The sequence below is a fragment of the Apteryx rowi genome, unplaced genomic scaffold, assembly GCF_003343035.1.
Source record: "Apteryx rowi isolate R43461 unplaced genomic scaffold, aptRow1 scaffold_181, whole genome shotgun sequence".
Lineage (NCBI taxonomy): Eukaryota > Metazoa > Chordata > Aves > Apterygiformes > Apterygidae > Apteryx > Apteryx rowi.
Genome location: NW_020448097.1, coordinates 47,217 through 67,008, shown reverse-complemented (window position 1 = coordinate 67,008; position 19,792 = coordinate 47,217). Strand labels below are relative to the sequence as shown.

General features: G+C 45.4%; 1 protein-coding gene across 1 annotated transcript; it reads left to right on the top strand.

Annotated features, from left to right (window-relative positions):
* The first annotated feature begins 419 nt into the window (after positions 1 to 419).
* On the top strand, positions 420 to 8,819 carry TAPBPL (TAP binding protein like). Its single transcript, XM_026061491.1, has 7 exons — positions 420 to 1,555; positions 1,944 to 2,192; positions 3,419 to 3,700; positions 4,165 to 4,506; positions 4,696 to 5,019; positions 5,494 to 5,586; positions 6,353 to 8,819. Exons 1-7 carry the CDS (start codon positions 1,507 to 1,509, stop codon positions 6,391 to 6,393), a joined length of 1,380 nt encoding a protein of 459 aa, XP_025917276.1. The 5' UTR covers positions 420 to 1,506; the 3' UTR covers positions 6,394 to 8,819.
* The last annotated feature ends 10,973 nt before the right edge of the window (positions 8,820 to 19,792 follow it).

Below are 19,792 nucleotides of genomic sequence, written 5' to 3'. Positions count from 1 at the left end.
ATGGCTGTCAGGAATCCGCCAGAGCAGCCCCAGCTCATTGGGCAATGGCACATGATGGGCTCTTTCCTCAGCCTGTCTTAGCTGTACCCGAGGAGGCAGTCTGCTCCCAGAGCCAGACAGGGAGAGTGCAAAAAACCCTATGGATCATAAAAGAGAAGAAGCTGTTTTGATTCCTAAAACACAGATTCAACACAGAAGAGGCAGGAGGGGGGGGGTCATTTCCAGCAGACTGTCACAGTAACTTGACTTGCGACATGGGAAAAATGACAAGTGTACTTTCTCTGAGCTTCTGTGTGGGCTCTCCTCCCTATTGTCTGTATTGTCTGTATATGTCTGTCTACCTACAGCAAGGCAGGGCAGGTGTGCAGCCTTGAAGAGCAGAAACGCCGAGACATGGAGGGCCAGGTGAGAAGAGAGGAGTGTGAAGGTTGAACCCCTCAGGTGGAAGGGGGATGACAAGGACTTGCGGGCTGTGTGCTATTACCCCAGTGGGAAGATGAGTGAGCTTGTCAGAGCAGACGGCCGACAAGTGTGACAAATTCAGGGATCCTAAACATAATTTCAGTGGACCCTTGAGGAGCAGGAAGAATTAATGTTCTTCATGACTCTGTTCCAAGTAGGACTAAAGTGGTGAGTGAGAATGGGATTGGGATGCAAGGAGTAAATCTGCAGCAAGACTTGCTTGGACGTGTACATGACTATAGCAGCCCATGGCAAGGGTAAGCTGTGTCACTGCCAGGGCTAGTAAGACTGTGAAGAGAGGAACAGACTGGCAGAGGAAGAAAAGCAGCCATTTTCTCTCAGTGTATCTCAAAGAGGCAGAAAAAGGCAGTATTTAAAATACCATCAGAGCTCATCCATTTCCTCTCTTATGCCTGTGCAGCAGCCTGATTTCTTTCTGTAATATTTTTTTCCCACTAAGTGCAGGCTTGCCTGGTTTCTGGCAGCGGGACGGCAGGCTCTCGGTGCTGCATCATAGTGCCTCAGAGCAAACCACTTTTCAAGCATTTCCTTTCAGTTAGAGAAGGATCGACAAAAACGAACAAGCAAACCAACTTGAACTCCAAAGTCTCTCAGGAAGCATAAGTCTTCTAAAAGGCACGCACACAGAGAAGTGACTGGCTTCACAAGGGGCTCGGTGAACACTGAAGAGAAGAGGCAGTACGTAGCAGGGCACCAGGAAGAGACTGGCACAACACAGACTCTTAAAGAGGGACTCAGTGAAAAAAACCCACCTGCAGGTCTGGGGATGCCCCTCGATCCCAGTCTATAGCACTCCACTTTTCTGCTGTCTCAAGACTTCACCATTAAGGCCTCAGACTCAGACGTTTTGGTAAAGAAAGAGTTAATGGTTTTAAATTTTTTTTTGCTGCTGCTGCTGCTGTGTTGCCAGAGTGAAAGTGAAATCTAAAGCAGGAGCCTGTCAGCAGTCTGGGGCAAGGTTTGATTCCTGTAAGGTCTTCTGGGTTTGGAGGCCATCTGGAAACCCCTTTCCCCGAGGAAAGCATGATTCAAGAGCTCCTCTTCTTCTGTGGCCTGCTGGGTCTGGGTGCAGGTGAGTTAAGGGAGTGTGGAAGGGGGGGCCTTCCGGGCAGCCGGCGCGGGCTCTGACAGCAGTGGTAGAGGGCTGATCCCATGCTTACACTCCCCCTAAGAGCACCCCTTAAATTGAGGTCTCCAAGTAAAAACTCCTGAACAGCTGCTTCCCGAGATTAATGCTGTTGTCAGAGGTACAGTACTAGAGAAATGGAGGGGCTGCTTTGGCCAGGGTCAAAAGAGGAACCCTAAAGTAGCAGCCGGCCTGTAGCCTCGTGTTCATTTATCCCTGCTCTCCATCCTAGAGAAAGGGTAGTATTCATATCTTCTTTCTTATAAGGATGCAGCGGGATTCGTGCATGTGTGCACATGCAGGCCTTGAAACAGGTTCATTCCCCTCCCTAAAGGGTCAACAAAAGATCCCACAGCAGCGCCTCCATTTCAAACGGTGGATATAGTCTTGGACTGCTCCTACGTGGGGGAAGATCCGAGGGGCTTGCAAGGTGCCTTTGGTGACTTGTTCTCCAAGGACCCTGCTACCCTTGTGCTGAGGGACATCAGTGTCAGAGATGATGGGAGCTTGGGTGAGGTGACTGATTACAAAGTGCTGCAGGAAAATGCTGACTCCTCTCCTCGCATTGTTTTTGAAGCCTCAGGTGAGTTGGAGAGCTGAGGTAAGAGAGTAGCCTCCTGGGTTTTGACCATTTACAAGCACTGGGGTTCTACCTTCAAGCTTTTTCTTTAACTGAGTTCAGAAAATTAATTTTTGAGTGGCAGTTAAAGTTTACACACAATTTCTTGAACTTGGCAATTAGGACTTTAAGGAAGAAATTCTTGGAAGACATTAGGAAGCTGTGTTGAGGCACCTCCCTCCTGCTGGGGCTATTCTGGATTGTTTATCTCTTGGGAAATACTTCATCCAAGATGTCTCAGGAATTATGCCACTATACAGTATTATTGCACCCTTAAAGAGCATTCCTATCCTTTGTCTGAAGAAAAGAGAGGATGTTTTTTGCTAGCAGAAGCATAGCGGTAAGTGCACCTTGCTTGGGGCATAGCTTTGCAAACACCATCAGTCAAGCAAAAATTTGAGCCTGTACTTCACCGTGGTCTTGTCTGTTGTCTACATTGTTTATACGCAACCATGTGCTTACACACAAGCTTGGCTGGAGCTCTGAGACATCTTCAGTGAGGGAGCTGAAGGCCCAGCAGAGTGCATTAATGTGAGTCCGAGCTCTCCTTCACACAGTGTGGATGGACTGGGCTTAGATGAGTTCAAGCACACTGCAGCAAGTCTGCTGTCAGGCATCACAAATACAGATTGTCCTTTCCACACTGAGTTAGTTTCCAGCAATATGGATAGAAAACATGTAGGTCACCAGGATGTTTATGCCTACGATTATGTTTTGACCAACGGCATAGATATAGTCTGTCTCTCCATACAGCTGGTCCTGCCTTCTTGCCACTCTTTCTTTCCTTAACTGGGATGCTTCAGCACCTCCTTTGCTTCTGGACTCACACCTAACAAGAATAAACATTGCTAGTCTTTGGTGGGTATTTCATATGCACAGCTTACTCTGTTGAGCTAGCTAAAAGGAATCTGTTCTGTTTATTCTCTTTTCCTAGCAGCTTCCTTTGCCCAGAGTGAACTCTGTACAATCTGGCAGGATAAAATACAATGAACAGACAGAAGGTCATAAGACAATCATGACAAACCTCTCATATTCTTTCCAAGCCTTCATTTGATAAGCCTAGCATTACATTGCAGGGCTCTGACTGACTCTTGCAGCACATGGTGCCCCTCTAAAGTATGTCTCATCAACTTGCATTTGCTTTCCCCATTTGGAGTCAGATGGTTAAATCTCTCCCTCTGTCTTCACAGCCCCGTTGGTATCCATCCCACATGCAGAGTCCCTGCTGCACGCTGACTGTAACAGGGAGGAGGTGAACTGTGAGATCTCCCCATATGACTTCCAGCAGCATGGCAAGGGGCCCTGCCCTGCCTCCTGGTTCATGGGGACTCTGCGTCTGTCCAGTGGGATCAGTATTGCCCTGGTGCTCAGAGGCCCCCACTGCAGCAGCGGGCCAGAGGACAAGCCAGATGCAATACTGCACCCAAAGCTGCGGATTCCTGTGAGCAAGAAGGGGACAGTGCTGACCACAGGTGACCAAATGCCCCTGACAGACACGAGGGGAAGCAAGCCTGCCTCCCCAAGAGGCCCATTCCCTACCCTCTCACCAGGACCTTAGGGCTGCTGGGAGGAGTCACATACGGAAGGAAGGGTTCTGTTGTGCAGGTTCCTCTGTAAAGGCCCTTCCTCAGGGACAGTCTTGCCCCCCTCATCCCTCCTCTCAGGGGTTCACATGCTCTGGCCAGCCCCTGAGGGTGGCAAGCACTTTGTCCTTCAAGACCATGCTGTGTACTTGGTGTCCACCTGTTTCTCTGCCCTGCCAACCCCGCTAGGATAGCTTCCTCCTGCTCTTCAGGCCATATGGCCTTGGGGCACCATGCAACATGCCTCCTCTGGGTAGGGAGTTCACTGCGAGCAGTTCCTGCCAGAGGGTGCTCTCTTTAAAACCGTATCTGTTTAACACCCTGTTTGCCTATACCTTTCTTTCTGTTTCTAGTTGAATTTCTGTCGTCGTCACGCAGCACTTCCCTGCGCACCCACCTCGGCGGCTTAGTCACCCTTGACTGCCACTTTGCCTTGGTTCCCAGCTCCCTGCTGTCCTCCCTGGAGTGGAGGAGGCAGCATCGAGGCAGTGGGCGACGCCTGTTTCGGTACCAGGCAGGGAGCACAGGCCCAACAGTGGAGCCAAAAGTCCGTGTGGATTTGCCACAGTTGCTGGGGAATGGAGATGCATCACTTAATCTGCAAGGAGTGAGCGTGGCAGATGAGGGCACATACATCTGTTTGGTGTCCACCCCACAGCACCAGATTCAGCACATCATCCAGCTGCAGGTGGCTGGTGAGGAAGGCAACCTGGGGGCAGCAGGAGTCCAGGTCCCCAGGGGCTGACATTACACTGCACCCTTATCCCACTGTCCCCAACATTCATTGGGTGCAACTCATCTTCCCTCCCTTGTGGACAGGGACTTTTGTACCCTGCTGATAGTTTCTGACTAACTAAGTTAATTTCCTGTTTATCTCCCGCCAGAGCCCCCAAAAGTTCGTGTGATTCCAGCACAAGTGTCATTCGAGAGAGATGTCACTACTACTCTGACCTGTGACATTGCTGGCTATTACCCCCTGGATGTCTCCGTGAGCTGGACCCAGAAGACTGCTGAGGATGAAGCAGAAATCACTCTCTCAAGCACACGTTTCTCCAGCCACCGGCAAAGCCAAGATGGCACCTACAGCATCACCTCCTACCTGAGCATCAGCTCAGCCGCAGTGCAGGCACCAGCCACCTACAGCTGCCATGTTTCACATGTGGCCCTGGAGGAGCCCATCTCTGTTAGTGCCTATCTGAAGGCACCAGGTAAGCCCTGACCTCCTGCCACCTCACCTACTCACAGTGGGGATCAAAGCCTCTGGACCTCCTCAAGGACGCAGGCACCCAGCTGAACTTGATGTTCAACTGGAGCCTGAGTCTGCTTGGGAACTATAGTCCCAGCAGCATAAAAAAACTGCTTTTCCACATGGGACCTGATATGCTGTTGGGGTTCTCACTCTCTTTCCTAATGGGAGATTGCTCTTATGTCTCCTCCTGACCCCCCGCAGGACCAAGCAATCAAGTTAACTGCAGTTTAACGAGTTACAACACATCAGTCTAGCCAGTATAACTGGCCCTGTGTCTGGATGGCCTTAGCTCACGTTTCATGTCCCATTTGTATACCTGACAAGAACACGTGCATGGTCAGTTTCTGGGGGAGCTTGTTTAACTATGACAATTCGCTTGCTGTCCAACTGCTTAAGCAAACATAACATCAGCGATCCTCCTTTTCCTCAACAGAAAAAACAGGTTCGGAAGGACTGGTGGGAGGCTTCATTGCTACTGTCATTTTCGTCGTTGTCCTCTTCATTGTGCTCAGGAGGAAAAGGACAGGTAGGAATCTGTAACATGGAGCCACTTCTCTAGTATGAGAGAGGGAACAAGGAGCGTCTTCCTCTCCTGTGCCCTGATCAGGAGAGACCAAGGTTGGAATACCTCAGGATGCCCTGAAGGGAAACGTAGGGAGTGCATAGGCTGGAAACCCCCTCACAAGAGACTCTCATTCCTCACAAGATACGGTGAGCTGAATTATCAGCTCAGCACTGTTGACAGCAGGGGAGTCTGGCTCCCTTCTTCCTCCCCTCCTCTCATCCCCATCAGTGTGCTCCCCCTGCTCAGTTTTGCTGGCTCAAACACTTGGCAGATGCCACGAGCCACTTCAGCTCACCAAAAATGACAGAAATTAAAGCCATCAAAAAGCTGGTTAGTTCTTGTGTGTTTCAGTGGGTTAAACAGGCTCAGGGAACAGTCCAGTGACTGCCAGGGCTGGCATGAGAGCAGAGGATGGGGAGGAGAAGGAGAAAAGGGTGTGGAGGGTGAGCCCCTGCCTCTGCCTCCTGACAGCTACACAGCAGTGAATAGGCTCAGCTAAGGACTGGGGCATCTCAGAGTGCTAGTTTGTCCTCTGATTTTATTCCCCTTATGCAAGAAGCAGCTGGAAAGGCAATAAGCGGCATATTGTCCCATAGCTAGTAGTCCTTATCTCCTTAGACTGCCTCTTTGCAGGGCTGGAATGCTTTTCCCCATTCATTTCTGGTGAAATGCAGGGTGATGTTTTGTACCACTACCTAAATTTTACTCTTCTTTTTTTTCTTTTCAGTTAAACCAAAGTCTGAGCAACTTCTAAGGGCTTCAGAGTAAAAGAAGCCCTTGCCTACACTCATTTGTCTCCCTTCTCCTGATATATCCTGCTCAGGAGAGTCAGCTCTGCCCAAATATTAACAGACCTATTGGTCAGTATGGGCAGGGCTCCCCCTCATGGAGGAGCTGGGTGACCCGGAAGATGTGGAGTCATGGAAAAAACATGTCTTCATCGTGGGAGGGCAACATTGATAACCTCAGCTCATTGCTGGGATGCCACATTAGATGCAACATGCATACATTTCTAGAAATGCCTCTACTCCAGTTTCAAGGAAAAGTAAATTGTATATAGTTGAGTGTTTGTATGACTATACATGAGTACATGCACATTTTGTAAATAGGCATTCAAAATATATGTATGTGCATGTTGTATATAGGTATATGTCTGTAGCTGTATATAGGTTTGATTAATGCCTAGAAGGCACGTTTTTAAGGAAGATATTCTTGTACATATGTATGCGTTTTAACTGTCTGTAGGGATGGGTAAATATGTATGCAGAACTGATACTTCAAAATGGTAAATCCTCAAAGTGAGGAAATTACAGGTTACACTGATTGCAAGTAAAGCAATGAAAAATATGGTGAAAAGACTGTAACAGAAAGTTACAACAAAATTTTGTAACAGAAATTTCACTAATAGAAGTTTACAAGAAGATCTGTTGTTCTACAGTTCTGAAATAGGCAGAACTATAACCCTCTTCTCTCCTCCCCTCTCCTCCCTCTTATAACAGGGAATTTGAAGGTAGCACTTAGAAATCTTGTATATAACCAACAGAAAAGAAGAAAAGTAGAAGGAAGGTATAGATGGAAAGGAGCTATATGGCACACAATATAAATGAGAAGTAATGAAGCATACAAGCTGATAAGGAGTGTTCAAAATATCTGGAAAAACTGGATTGCTGCTAGCACTAAAGGCACTTGGAAGGAGTTTTTCAAAATATGTTGGGAACCAAGCAATTCTAGCAATGGCCTAGACTCTTACCAGATGGATATAGGTAAAACTGTTGATAGAGAAGATTTCTGATGGAGATTTTTTTGATACAGAGAAGATATTTGTTTGTATACAGAAAGAAGCAGAATTATGTATTCAGATTACGTGAGGGTGGTGAACAGCTTTCTAGTCTATTTATAAACTAAGGAGGGTTTCTAACAGTATTAAGCTTAAGTATTTTCAGATCAGTAGGCCAAGATAATTAGCACCTCAGCATCATAGAAGTTTTGGCTGAGGAGGTGTCAGGTCCATTAGAATCAGATATTTAAAAACCCTGGAATATGAGAGGAGTCCCAAGATATTGGAAGAGTGTTAAAGTTGTGTCAGTATTCACAGAGAATAAGCAAGATGACAGAGACGACTCAGATGGTTCCATAATAACAACCATAGGCAAGAGAGTATGAAGCTAATGCAAGGCAGCTAACAAAGATTTCAAAAATGAAAATGAAATTAATAATGTATTTTTTAAAAGATGTGAGAAAGATACCTAACTCATTCCTTTACAAAATAATACATTTGTTTGATAAAAGTACTGGTTGCAGGTTTAACAAACCAAGACATTTGTAAATAAGCATGACATTCTGAAGGAAAAAATAGCAATGTATAAAAACATCATGATTTGTGTTATATGGATTAATTACTGGCTAACTCACAAATCTCAGAAAATAATTGTCCAGAAAGAAACATCAGTCACTGCTGAAAGCGTATGCTTCTTTGACAGAGCGCCCTGTGCTATTCAATGTTTGCATCAGGAAATATAACTATAATATAATTGTTGACACAATTTGCAAATGGCAAGAAGATCAGTAGCTAAAGTTGAGAGATTCGTTCAGATCAGCATGGGTCAAATGTTTAGCTGAGCATATTCATACAAAGTATGAATGCTCAGTAATGTCCATGGAATCTCCTAGGGTGCAAGACCTACCATGCTAGCTCAACGCTGTTGACTCATAAATCATTGTTAGTTGCCTGACCTGAGAGAATATGTAACAGTGACTACTGGCAGAGTGTAACTGCTGGCAGAAACAGTTTTGCTTGTATCTTTTCCTCTTCATTTTTGATGCCCTACCAATAAATAAATATTTTTAGTTTTGAATGGTTGTTTTCTGTCTGTGCACTTCCCATGCAACTCTGTGGAGGCAAGGCTCTGTGGCTGGTGAACAGGCAGGCTGAACACTGTGAAGAAAGGGAAATCATAGGACCCTCACCCAAGAGAAATGCAGCCTAAGACCTGGGACTCAGGAAAGGGAGCTCACAAAGGGACTGGGTGTTGATAGGCAGATTAAACTCCAGCTCTTGAAGTGAATACTCGTCCCCTTGCTCCCAGAGCTTGCTACCCTGGAGCAGGAATCACTGAAGCCACTCATAGACCAGCTGAATGGACATGTTGAAAACTTGGAGGTGGTCCAGAGCTAAATGACAGGACCAATTAGGAAGCTAGGAAAACACCTTATGGGGAAAGAGTTAGAGACATTACTCTGACTTTACTAATCTAGTATCTCTTAGTTACACCACAGAAAATACAGAGTACTAATGGCATCATAACCTGTAAAGAAAAGCATGACAAGAACCAACAGCTGCAGATTAAATTTAGGCATATGCAAAACAGAGTAAGTTGTAATATATTCAATAACAAGGATGATTGTTCTAGCTACCTCTCAGTGAAAATGGTAGACTAGCTCTCAAGGTCTTCAAATAAAGTCCAGATTACATCTCCCTACAGAGGGGAAAGCTGACCTTTATGAAGCTTGTTCCCACCTGAATACCACATGCTCAGGCTGAGAAGCTGCAAATTACACCAGTCATCCTTGGACTCTAGTAGACATACAACAGAGGGTCTAATGTATGGGAATCATTCAAAGCTAAAATCCCTCTCTCATAATCCCCCAGGCAATGATGGAAAATAAGTCATTTAAGTCTAGTGTGTAACAGGAAAGTTTTCCACACTGACCACAGAAATAATACAAAACATTCCCCCATCTCCCCCATCTTTGTCAATGAACTGCCAGGAATCACTGCAACCTGCATTCTAGGGGTGAGGTGGGGTGGCCAGCATTTATGATCTCCTACCATACATTACTTCCAGATCAGAAATTTGAAGCAGCAAGCTCCATCTCAAGAGCTTGGCATTACAGCCTGCTGTTGGATCTGCTCAGTGAGTAGCAGGTGGTTCACATGCATACACGGTGAAATGACTCCCACACAGACAAGGCTGCATCATCTTGAAAGCCCACAGACATCAAGGATTTCTTTTCAATAGCTGGAGAGCTCTTTTCTTAGAGAAAGTAATCTTGCAGCTACACATTGACTGCTTCTCCTCCCAAGAACTGGACTGTAGGAACACCGCCTCCAGGCTTTTCTCTGTGAAGAGGGCAAAATGCTAATCAAGGACAGGGATTCACTAGCACCGTGTGGCTGAATTTCTTAGTAACTGCCAGTCTTTTGCCAGTCTTTTCATAAGCTCACTTCCTCTGGCCTACTCTATCTAGAGTTCAATGACAGGAGCAATGTTAAGCTATACCAGCTTATGAATCTCTTGTAATATTCTGTTCTCTCTCTGCTCAAAAATAAATAAATAAATAAATAAATAAATAAAAGGATTGTGCTTTCTTCTTTATCTGGAGAGAAACTGGGGCTTTTTCCCAAAGTCTTCAGCTTTTTTACAACCATTCCCTAAGTTGTGTTCCAGACAAAACTCTTCTGCAGATCTCCCGTTCCACTCCTCCATGCCACAGCATGGTGTCTCATGTTAGGTCAGTCCAGATCCTACCCACTGCCAGACATACTTCTCCTAGGTCTGCTGAAAATGCAGCTTCTCCCAGCACACGGAGCAGTGTGTTCACAAGCATCTCCTTCAATGAGTGACGAGCAGACACTGAAAAATGGCAGAGGGCCCCTCTGGATGAAAAATTAACTGAGAAGCTCAAAAAGCTCATCTGGAGTGGGGAGGGCTCATTTCAGGCTGGCCTCTGGGGCCAGCAGTAGTTGCTAGCAGTTCCTGGTGAGGTCCATGGTAGCCCAGGCAGTGTGTGGCAGAGCTGTGGTCAGAGGCAACATCAAACAGGGGTGAAGGTCCACAGGGCCAGACATACCAGAGCAGACCAGAAGTGCCTCACCCCAGGTGCTCTTGCTCTCCAGCAGCAGGCAGCAGACATTAGGACCAGCCCTTCCCATGTCCCCAGGGGGATGCAGTGGTTACAACATCAGGAGCTCCTTCTCTCAGACTCTGTCCCTAAAACACCTGAATCAGGAGAAGGGAAAAGAGAGGGCCACCACCAGCACCTACACTTCTGCTGTCACCTTCATCAGCAGCTCTGCCAAAATGCCTGGACCACAACCCTCTCCATGTCTTATAGCAAGAGCCAACAGCTCTGCAGGTTACAGCTGGCTGCAGTGGCACCAGGCAACATTCATCCAGGCATGCATTCCCCTCCTTCAGGAGATGGATCACAGCATACACTTCCCTTATACTGGCAGATGATAGCATGGATTTCACAGCCCACTGGGGACATAAGCATCAAGGAGTGGTGTGCTGGCTGCAGGCCCTCTTCCAGATACTCCAGAACCTCTTGGGCTCTGGCTGTTCTTACCCCTCACCCTCACCATATGAAGTCCCAACAAGTCTTGGGACCTCCTGCTCCATCCATCCCTGGCCAAACTGGCCACCTGCAGCTCCAGGAGGAGGAGGAGGCCTGATTGTGGGGGAGTGCATTCTGGTGATTGCATAGCCTACTTCTATTCCCTTGTGCTGTCATGTCTCTGTGCAGAGAGTCTCTGGCAGCATCCACCACCTAGCACCTCAGATGCCTTCAGGAAGCCATGGGTACTGCGGTAGATGCTATGTTCTGTTACCCCTCCTGATTTTCTGTTTTTATATTTTTAATCATTTGGCCCTCATCCTCTCCTCTTTTTCACTCATTGGCCACCATAATCATCTGACTTCTCTCTGATTTCTGTTCCTCTATCCTCCTCCTCTCAGGGATGGCTCAAGGTGAAGAGTAAGAAACAGGGCAAACATATCACACTTTTCATTAATATTCTCCCAGTCTTCAAACATTTCCTGACTAAATGTGCTTTCTGGGGTTTAGTCACCTTCAGTAGATTTCTTTTCCATGAAGTTGTCCATTCTCCCTTTGAACCCATGTAAACCCTTTAAAAATTGGCATCACATTCACTACCTTCCTCTCCTCAGGTACCAAGGTGGCTTTAAGCACGGGTTACACACTACTGAGAGTAATTCAGCTATTTCATTCTTGAGTTCCTTTAAAACCCTTGGACAAAAGCCATTGCTCCTAGCAACTTGTTACTGTTCATTTTGTCAGTGTGCTGAATAGACTTTCCCACAGTCACTTCAATTTCAGACATGTTCATTGATGAACCCCGCCCTGCTCAAGAATGGGTTCTGCCACGATGATCTCTGGCTTCTGCTGCACTTAACACAGAGGCAAGGATTTCTGCAATCACCTTATCTTCACTATGCACTCCCTCTGTAGCTCGATCATCAATTTGCCCTACAGACTACCTAGCAGGTTCCTGCTATGTTTCAAGAAAGATTTATTGTTACTTTTGATTCTTTTTTCTAGCTGTTCCTTGAAGTCTTTTCTGACCTGATGCATTATCTGTCTACATGTAACTTGCCAACATTTACATTCTTCTCTACTTTTTCTATTTGTAGACAACTTTACCTTTTTTTGAAAGATGCTTTTAGTGATTTCCCTTGCCCCACTGAACAATGTTTTCTGTATCCCACATGAAAGGTGTTCATCCCATTCTTCTCAAGCGTGCCCACTTAGTAGGGATGGTAGCAGGTGATAAGGAGCAAATTCAGACAATGCAGATGAAAATACAAAAGGGGCAGCACTTTTGGATGAAGAAAACAGTTGTGATAGATGTTGGTACAGGCTGTTGATGCTGGGCAACAGGTCAAGATGTTGAAGACTGGTAAAGCAGAATGGGAGGAAGAGAAGAAGTGGCTGGAAAAGAACAAGAGGCAGAGGGCAGGATGTTAACAGCAGTGAAGACACCAGTCGGGAAAACAATATTATGACACTTGGTGATGGGATGACATGAGAGAGGGAGTGAGAAGTAAGGGGGAAATAGCAACATTGGCCCAGCAGAAATGGTTGGTGGGGTGGTGCAGAATTACGACAAGAGGTGGCAGAAGGGGATAGGGATGACAGGGAAGAGTAGTGGCACAGGACTGCATGGGACAACAACATTGACAAGTGGTGGATCAAGGCAATGACTGTCATTGAAGCAGAGCAGCACAGGACAATGCTGAAGGACAGCTGATGAGGCTGTTGAGGAGAGGTCCGGATAGGATGGGACAACAACAATAAGGAGCAAGAAAGGAAGGGAAAATGACTGCTAGGGAAAGAAAGGCAAGATGTCATTGCTTTAAGAGTTTGTGAACTAGCTTCAGTCTGTTTGCCTTTTATCCTCCAAACTGTCTGGCATGACTCACCTTCTAGGAGTTATACAACTTGTCAGCACATCTTGCAGGCAAGGCAGGCCTTCCCACCACAACAAGGTGCAGTTCATGGGGAAGGACGGAACAGTTTTCTTTGTTTTCTTTTGAATTCATTTGTTATTGTTCTTTTCCATTCCGCTCCCTCTCCTTCCCCTATTTTCAACACTATTTTTTACTATTTTCTTTTCCCCTTTCTCAAACATTTCTAAAGTCATGTGTTTGCTTGGTATTGATTTCTTCATGTATTGCTCTTTTTCTCATCTTGTTTTGTACTTTTACACATATCCACATTGTTCTCACAGACCTGCCTCCCGTGAAACACCATCAACATCCTGTTAAGTCCCTTAGCATGAAAGATCAATCTCCTCAACTGATAAATATGCAGAGCATCACATCAGGAGATGTGCTGCAAATACTTTGGGATTCTTTACTGACAGGGGATTTGTAAGGCAAAAAAACCCTAGATCCTAGGAAGTGGACCATTTTTCAAGCTACAGGGGAAGACAAACCCTCTCTTTTTCTCAGAGAAACACAGCAAAAATCCCTCCCCTCCTCATGAGTCTTACTTGAAGGAAATTCCTTCCTGACACCAAATTTGCCAAGGAGTGTAAACTTCTTCATAAGAGAAATACATCTGCTCAACCGAAATGGTTGCTGTCTTGACGTTGAATTACAAAAAGAGGTAGCAGAGTGGGACAGTGACTACAGTGAAGAAATCTCACCCTTCTCAGTATCACTAGAAGTGGTTGCAGGGCTTGACTAAGATCCACCTCTAGCTGGTCAACCTTTTCTGCTTAAAAGGAAGAATGAAAAGCAGAAAAAAAAAATGAATGTATGAATCCAGACATTCTTCTTCCCAGGTCCTACAGATGATAAGTCTTGGAATAGTTCATTATAATTACCAATGCAAAGCCAAGGGTATCTTATCACCTAATCCTTAACTTGAATTTATCAAGCTACATCTTGAAACAGATGGTTCATCATCCATTCCAGAGCTTCATTTCTGCTAGATTGAGATCTTCTGATAGTTTATATTGCCTAGGAAGGCTTAAATCCTGCCAAGCAGAGAAACGAATTGAACCCAGATAAATTATTAAAAAGGAGATGGGAAAGGGTGACAATGTCTTTTGCTCTGCCTTTCGTGAAGGTGCTATGGGAGGTGTTCCTTCAAGACATCTGGCTATGAGATCTGGCCTTACCAGTATGTGAGGCAAAGGACATAAAGGATTTTTAGATGAACTGCCTTTTTTAAAGTCTTAATTCCTTGTGGGTTCCCTTTTTGAGAACATAACTGCTAGCTTATTTTCCAGAGGAGAGGATCATCATCACAGCAGAGCCAAGAACCAGAAATGACATGAAATCACTGAGGTGGGAGTGAGTGAGGAGGGCACCTGGAGATTTAAGTGCGGCAGCATCAAAACTGTAGGTAAACATAAACTAGGCTGTCTTAATGTCAGCTCTAGTAAAGCTCCGGATGGGCAGCAGCTAGCATCTATGTGCAGCAAGCAAAAGAGTCTGTTGCGTTGTACCAGGTGTGGTGTTGTGCTTAGAGGGTGACTAGGCACAACCATGTGATCTTTACTGGCTGAGGAGCAGCAGGTGTCAGAAGAGAAACTGGTCTGAGGTGGCTGCATCTGCTTCAAGTTTCCAGGAAAGCACAGAAGAGATCATGAAAGGGGAGGGGACACAGGCCTGGGGAGTCACATGCTTGTTATAATAGTTATATTGTTAGGGCTGGAATGAGGAAATTAAAGATTTCAGTGGGGAGAATGGGGAAAAAAAAGCACAAGGAAGCTCCATCTCGATCTTCCCACTCATTAATTTTGCCTCTCAGAACAAAGCAGCCAGGGAACTCACTGGTTTTGATATCTAGTTCTATAACTTTGCTCTCTGCTATTGCAGTCTGGACCGTGCACCCAGCTTTCAGATGGGCGTCAGCCTTGGCTTAGCCATGCCAGTGTGGGACATTTTCACATGGCTATTTCCATAGTCAGTCCTATTGCAGCTGGACTAGATTGAGATCAATATCTGAGGAGCTGTTGATTTGGCTGACAGAGCTTATATATAAGACCCTGTGCTTAGAGACTTTGCAGCAGAGACATTTTCTTGCTGCCCTACTGATAGAGCTCTATCTACAGCCTCAATGATTTTATCACAGAGGACAGAGTCTCTAATATCAGAGACAGCAGCCAACTTGGAAACAAAGTGGCATAGCTAACGTACCATAGGCTCTGGATGACTAGGCTGGTTCCGCAACCAAACTGATTCAGTGTTTGCAGGAGGCAATATCCCTCATCCTGCAATACCAACAACAGATAGGACAGGGCTAAGTCATTTCAGGAGCTAATTCAGATTTGCTAGCTAAGGCAGAGTATGAGTAGCTGTACAGGCTCCTCCCAAGGCCTCATACTGCACTGAGGATATCATATTATTTATGTTATATTTATTATATATATATGCTATTTTTATAATAGTATATTACTTTCACAAGCCTTACCCTGTAGTCTCCCACCTTTCAATCTGAAAGAAGGGGGCTAACGCTTCCTGCTTCAGTTTTCCCACAAGGCTACCTTCTGCTTCACTGGAATGCCTCTCTTCAACAATGCCGTTCCTACAAGGTAAATATGAATAAAACAGAATTGAAAAGCAGCTCCTCAGGACACAAAGGTGTGGGAGTGACTACACAGACATGCTCCTGCCGCCTCTAGTATCACTGGTTATTTGGGACATAAACCATTGCTGCCTGGCAGGTTACATTAGGAGCAAGGAAGGAAGCATTTGAAAGCCCATTAGATTGGTCTGCAGATCCTTGATGGGTTTTTAAAAATGATCCTCTGCAGAGATCACCACCTCTGCCAGAAGTGAATCCATGAATCCTGGGTAAATAATTCTTCCCTGAAAAAGAGCAGTACAAAATATAGCCCCATATCTACCTGCCGTTATCAGCCACTAGGCTGGTGTTTCTTTGGCCAAACACTTCAGTAAAACTTGCAGCACCATCTGTGCTGCTATTCCTTGACATTTTGGGTTGCTAGTTTTAATGCAAAAAATATAATCAACTGTAAATAATCCAGAAATAATCCAGAAATAATCATTGTCATCTACTTTGCAGTAGAAGGAAAAGCTTTATCTAACAGAACTGCATATATGTAAATATAAAAGAACTAAACTGATCACAGATCCTTCAAATAGTTCAAAAAATGCATGTAATTTGTTAGATTTGGTATCCATATCAGAAAGATATAAAGATTAAGTATTAGAGAGAGTCCTTTTTTTCTCACCACAATAGCAGCGTGTTGAGTAATAAAAAGTTTCTTCTATTTTTAAATTTTGTATGCATTACATACTGTTACCACATTCCTACCTGGGGAGATAATAGACATACCTGGTAAGGAAACATTTCGATTTTGATTCCATAAAAACTTATTCATGCTTACTTAAAGGTTGCTCAGTAGCCATAAAAGGCAATCATACATTCAGCTTGTGAAGATACAATACACAGAACCACTGCCCAGAGCAACACACTGCTTCCCATTTCAGAAGAGAAGAACCTAGTGACAAACAGCTGAAGGAAATGAATTTTCTCAGTATAAAGGTCCTTAGATTCAAAGTTTTGTTAGAGGTCAAGTAAATATTGCAAATCTGATTAAAGATGTGACTTGCCTCGATAGACAAATACATAGGATAAATATCAAGATACTTGTGGATGGGCAAATTACTAAGTCTCTTGAGGTGAGGGAATCTGGAGACAAAAGTGTATCTGATCACCTAAAATATCAACAGTGAACACTCTTGCAGATTATATTAATAATCTCGTGTCACTATCTTCTGTCACAGTGAGGCATGCCTGATGAAAACAGTACAATTTATGACAGAAAATCTTGCTCAGAAGATGGTCACTCAAATGATCTGGTTCATCTATGCATGGGAAAAAACAGAACAAAAGCTGGGAAGATATAAGTGAAGAGAATAGCATAATTAAAAAACTGGAAGAGGCGGCAAATCCTGAAGTTCTGCAAAGACAGACTGAGACTAGCAGTTGAGAAGGCAACAGACAATTTCTTGTTTGCATTGTTTCAAAAGCACAAATGATGTATTCATGGAATCAAATGGTAATTGCGGTTGTAAAAATGTTAAAATTGATTAGAAATTTTAGATTACTTTGTGAGTTGGCAATCAATTTGTGACACATCTGTTTGACTGCTGGAACTTTAGGATTTTGACAAACTCATGGCCAAACCATGATATTTGTATGATTGAAACCATGGGAATTCATCTCAGGGACTGATTGGGCTCTGAGGTGTGCTATAGCGGCAGTTAACACATTGCAGTCTGAGCAGCTCACCAGCATGAGAGAGAGGGAAAAGGGAATCACTTAGATAATGGCTGACACAGCAATGGGAAAACCTGAAAGAGTCAACAAGTGGGGTTTTTTTTTAATTCTTTAGAAGAAAAAGTATAACATATTGAAAAAGTCTTCTGAAAAATAAAACAAATGTATGTGTATGTATATAGATATAAATATATAGATATAATGTACATATATTTATACACAACTAAATATGAAACTTACCATACATGTACCCATACCCTAAATATCAATCACTATTGTCCAAGCTGTCTAAGGCCAAAAGTTTTCCCAAACAGCTCAATGACAGAAATTGTCAGCCATGATGGATATGCTGAGAAAATTGATTTAGACTGTCATTTGGCTACAACACAAACCAGTCTGGATGTTAGATTTTTTTTACTTCTTCCTCAAGTCAAAAGAAACCCAAAAATGTAAATTGCCTTTGTCTCACATCCAGCAAAAAAAAAGGACTGATGTGTTTCTGAACTAATTTGCAAAGATCCTCAGTATAAAATGCTTGTAAATACTATGGAAATCATAGAATGTCTAACTGGCAGCTGTACCAACTTTGGCTGTAGTTGCTCTGTTGGTGCCATTAACATAATGAGTACCAAATGGCCATTTTCAAGGGCAAAATTAATTTTGTCATGGCACAATTCCAGTAAGACAGAGGCAGTTTTGGAGGATGGTCTGTGAGTGCAGCTGAGTAATTTCAGAAAATTACAACAATGTAAGTCAACCAAGCCATAAGCAGATTCTCTATGAGCCTACTGGATTACAGTGCCCTAGATGATACTGGTAAGTGTAACTGCTGATGCATCTTAATTGTTAGTACAATGGATATGTTCACTGAGTTTAAGTGATATGCGGCAAGGCTGGTTCAAAAGGCTGACGTGCATCTTCAGGGGTTTTCCATGTATTGCATAAAACATGCAAACAGCACTAGTAGGACGACCTGGAATGCTTTCCCTAAATGGTATCTCCTATTGGCACTGTCAGAGATGGGATATTGAGCTGAATGGACCATTGGTCTGACCCAGAAGGGCATTTTTAATATGCGCAGGAAGCTCCTTTGTGACAGGCAAGCAGCATTAGCCTGTTCTCCCCATCCCTCCCAGTTCCTGCAACTTGTTTTTGTCATAATGAGGAAAGTTCAAAACAAATTGCTTGAGACAAAGTTCAGTTTAGAATCACAGAGAAACAGTACTTTTGCTTTTCTTTGCTTTCTGACATGGGGAAGGCTCTAAGTAGTGGCTCTAGATACGTAACGAGTAGCTATCATCACACTGTTCCTGGCACGCTGTCGCTTTCTGCCAGCCTCACAAGTGTACTCCTTGCCTTTTTCAAGCATGATATTTTGCAACATGAAGAGGTAAAAATGGCTGTGTACTTTGAGTCACTGACGAAACCCAAATAAGAAACAAAATTCAGGGGCAGGGACAGAAGAATCTGAACGAGGACTAATCTGACGATGGTATTCCTAAAGGAAAGAAGAAAGCAAAAACCTAAAATGGCTTGAGTCAAAACCATTTGGAGAAAAGATTGGGAAGGAGGTTCTAACAGTAGGGGTCTGTTACAGACTCCTGATCATGTTCAGTTATGGGTTCATTTCTGTGGTCTGAGGAAACACAGCAGGGCTTTGGGTAATGAGGGGAGGCTTTAATTCCCTAGAGTTTAGAGAAACATGTTCCTACCAATGGTTGGGCTACATAGTTTTGGAGATGAAAGATTTCTTTGGTCAATGAACCAGCAAGGGTGATGCTCCCTCATGCATATCGCCTAGTCCCTGCACGCCTTCTCTGTGCCAGCCCCATCCCTCGTGCGACTTCAGGCCCGTCATCCAAAACGCTGAATCTACCTTGGCTTTGCCACTGAGAAGCAAAAGTCAGGGATTAAAGTGCTGAAGTGCTGGTGAGATACAGGAGCCTCCACAACGAGCAGGCACCGAGAAGGACCAAGACAGCACCCAGATGCACTGTGTCCCTCCGTGGGTACAGTGCTGTCGGCGCCGGCCCTGGGCGCGTCCCCATGCCCTTGGCACAACCACTGCCAACTTTCTTTCTGCATCACCTCTCCTTGCTGGGAGGCGGTGGGGGAGGAGGAGGCAGAGGGGAAGGAAGGACACGGTGTTCCCGGGGCCCCACCTGGCCGAGGCTGGGCTGCTTGCTGCCTGCTCGGAGGAGCGTGCCCGGGGGAACCCGGCCCGCCTCCGCGGGGCCGCGACGGCACCTCGACCCCCGACGGCGGCGCCAAGGTCACCTCTCCCGGCCCGGCCCGCTCGGCCGCGGACACTTGAGAGTTTGAAGAGGCTTTTCTTCCCCGGGAGCGGCGCACGGGGGGAAGGGGAAGGAGAAGGAGAAGGAGAAGGAGGGGGGTGGGCGGGGAGAGGCTGGTTGGGCAGGAGCCGGGCGGGGTGCTGGCTTGAACTGGAAAGAAACCAGTCCCAGCCTAACCGCGGAGGCTGCGGGCGAGCCGGCAGCGCTGCAGTCGCGCTGCGCAGCCCGAGCCGCCGCCGCCATGGGCACGGAGCCTAGCGTCAGTGCCGCGGCCCCGGCGGGCGGCGGTGCCGCGCGGGGGGCGCAGGTGC

Bases quoted from the DNA above. Each gene is read 5' to 3' on its own strand.
- TAPBPL (XM_026061491.1), top strand. From the start codon at position 1,507: ATGATTCAAGAGCTCCTCTTCTTCTGTGGCCTGCTGGGTCTGGGTGCA. The intron at 4,507-4,695 runs GTGAGGAAGGCA...ATCTCCCGCCAG, and splicing joins CATCCAGCTGCAGGTGGCTG to AGCCCCCAAAAGTTCGTGTG. The intron at 5,020-5,493 runs GTAAGCCCTGAC...TTTCCTCAACAG, and splicing joins TGCCTATCTGAAGGCACCAG to AAAAAACAGGTTCGGAAGGA.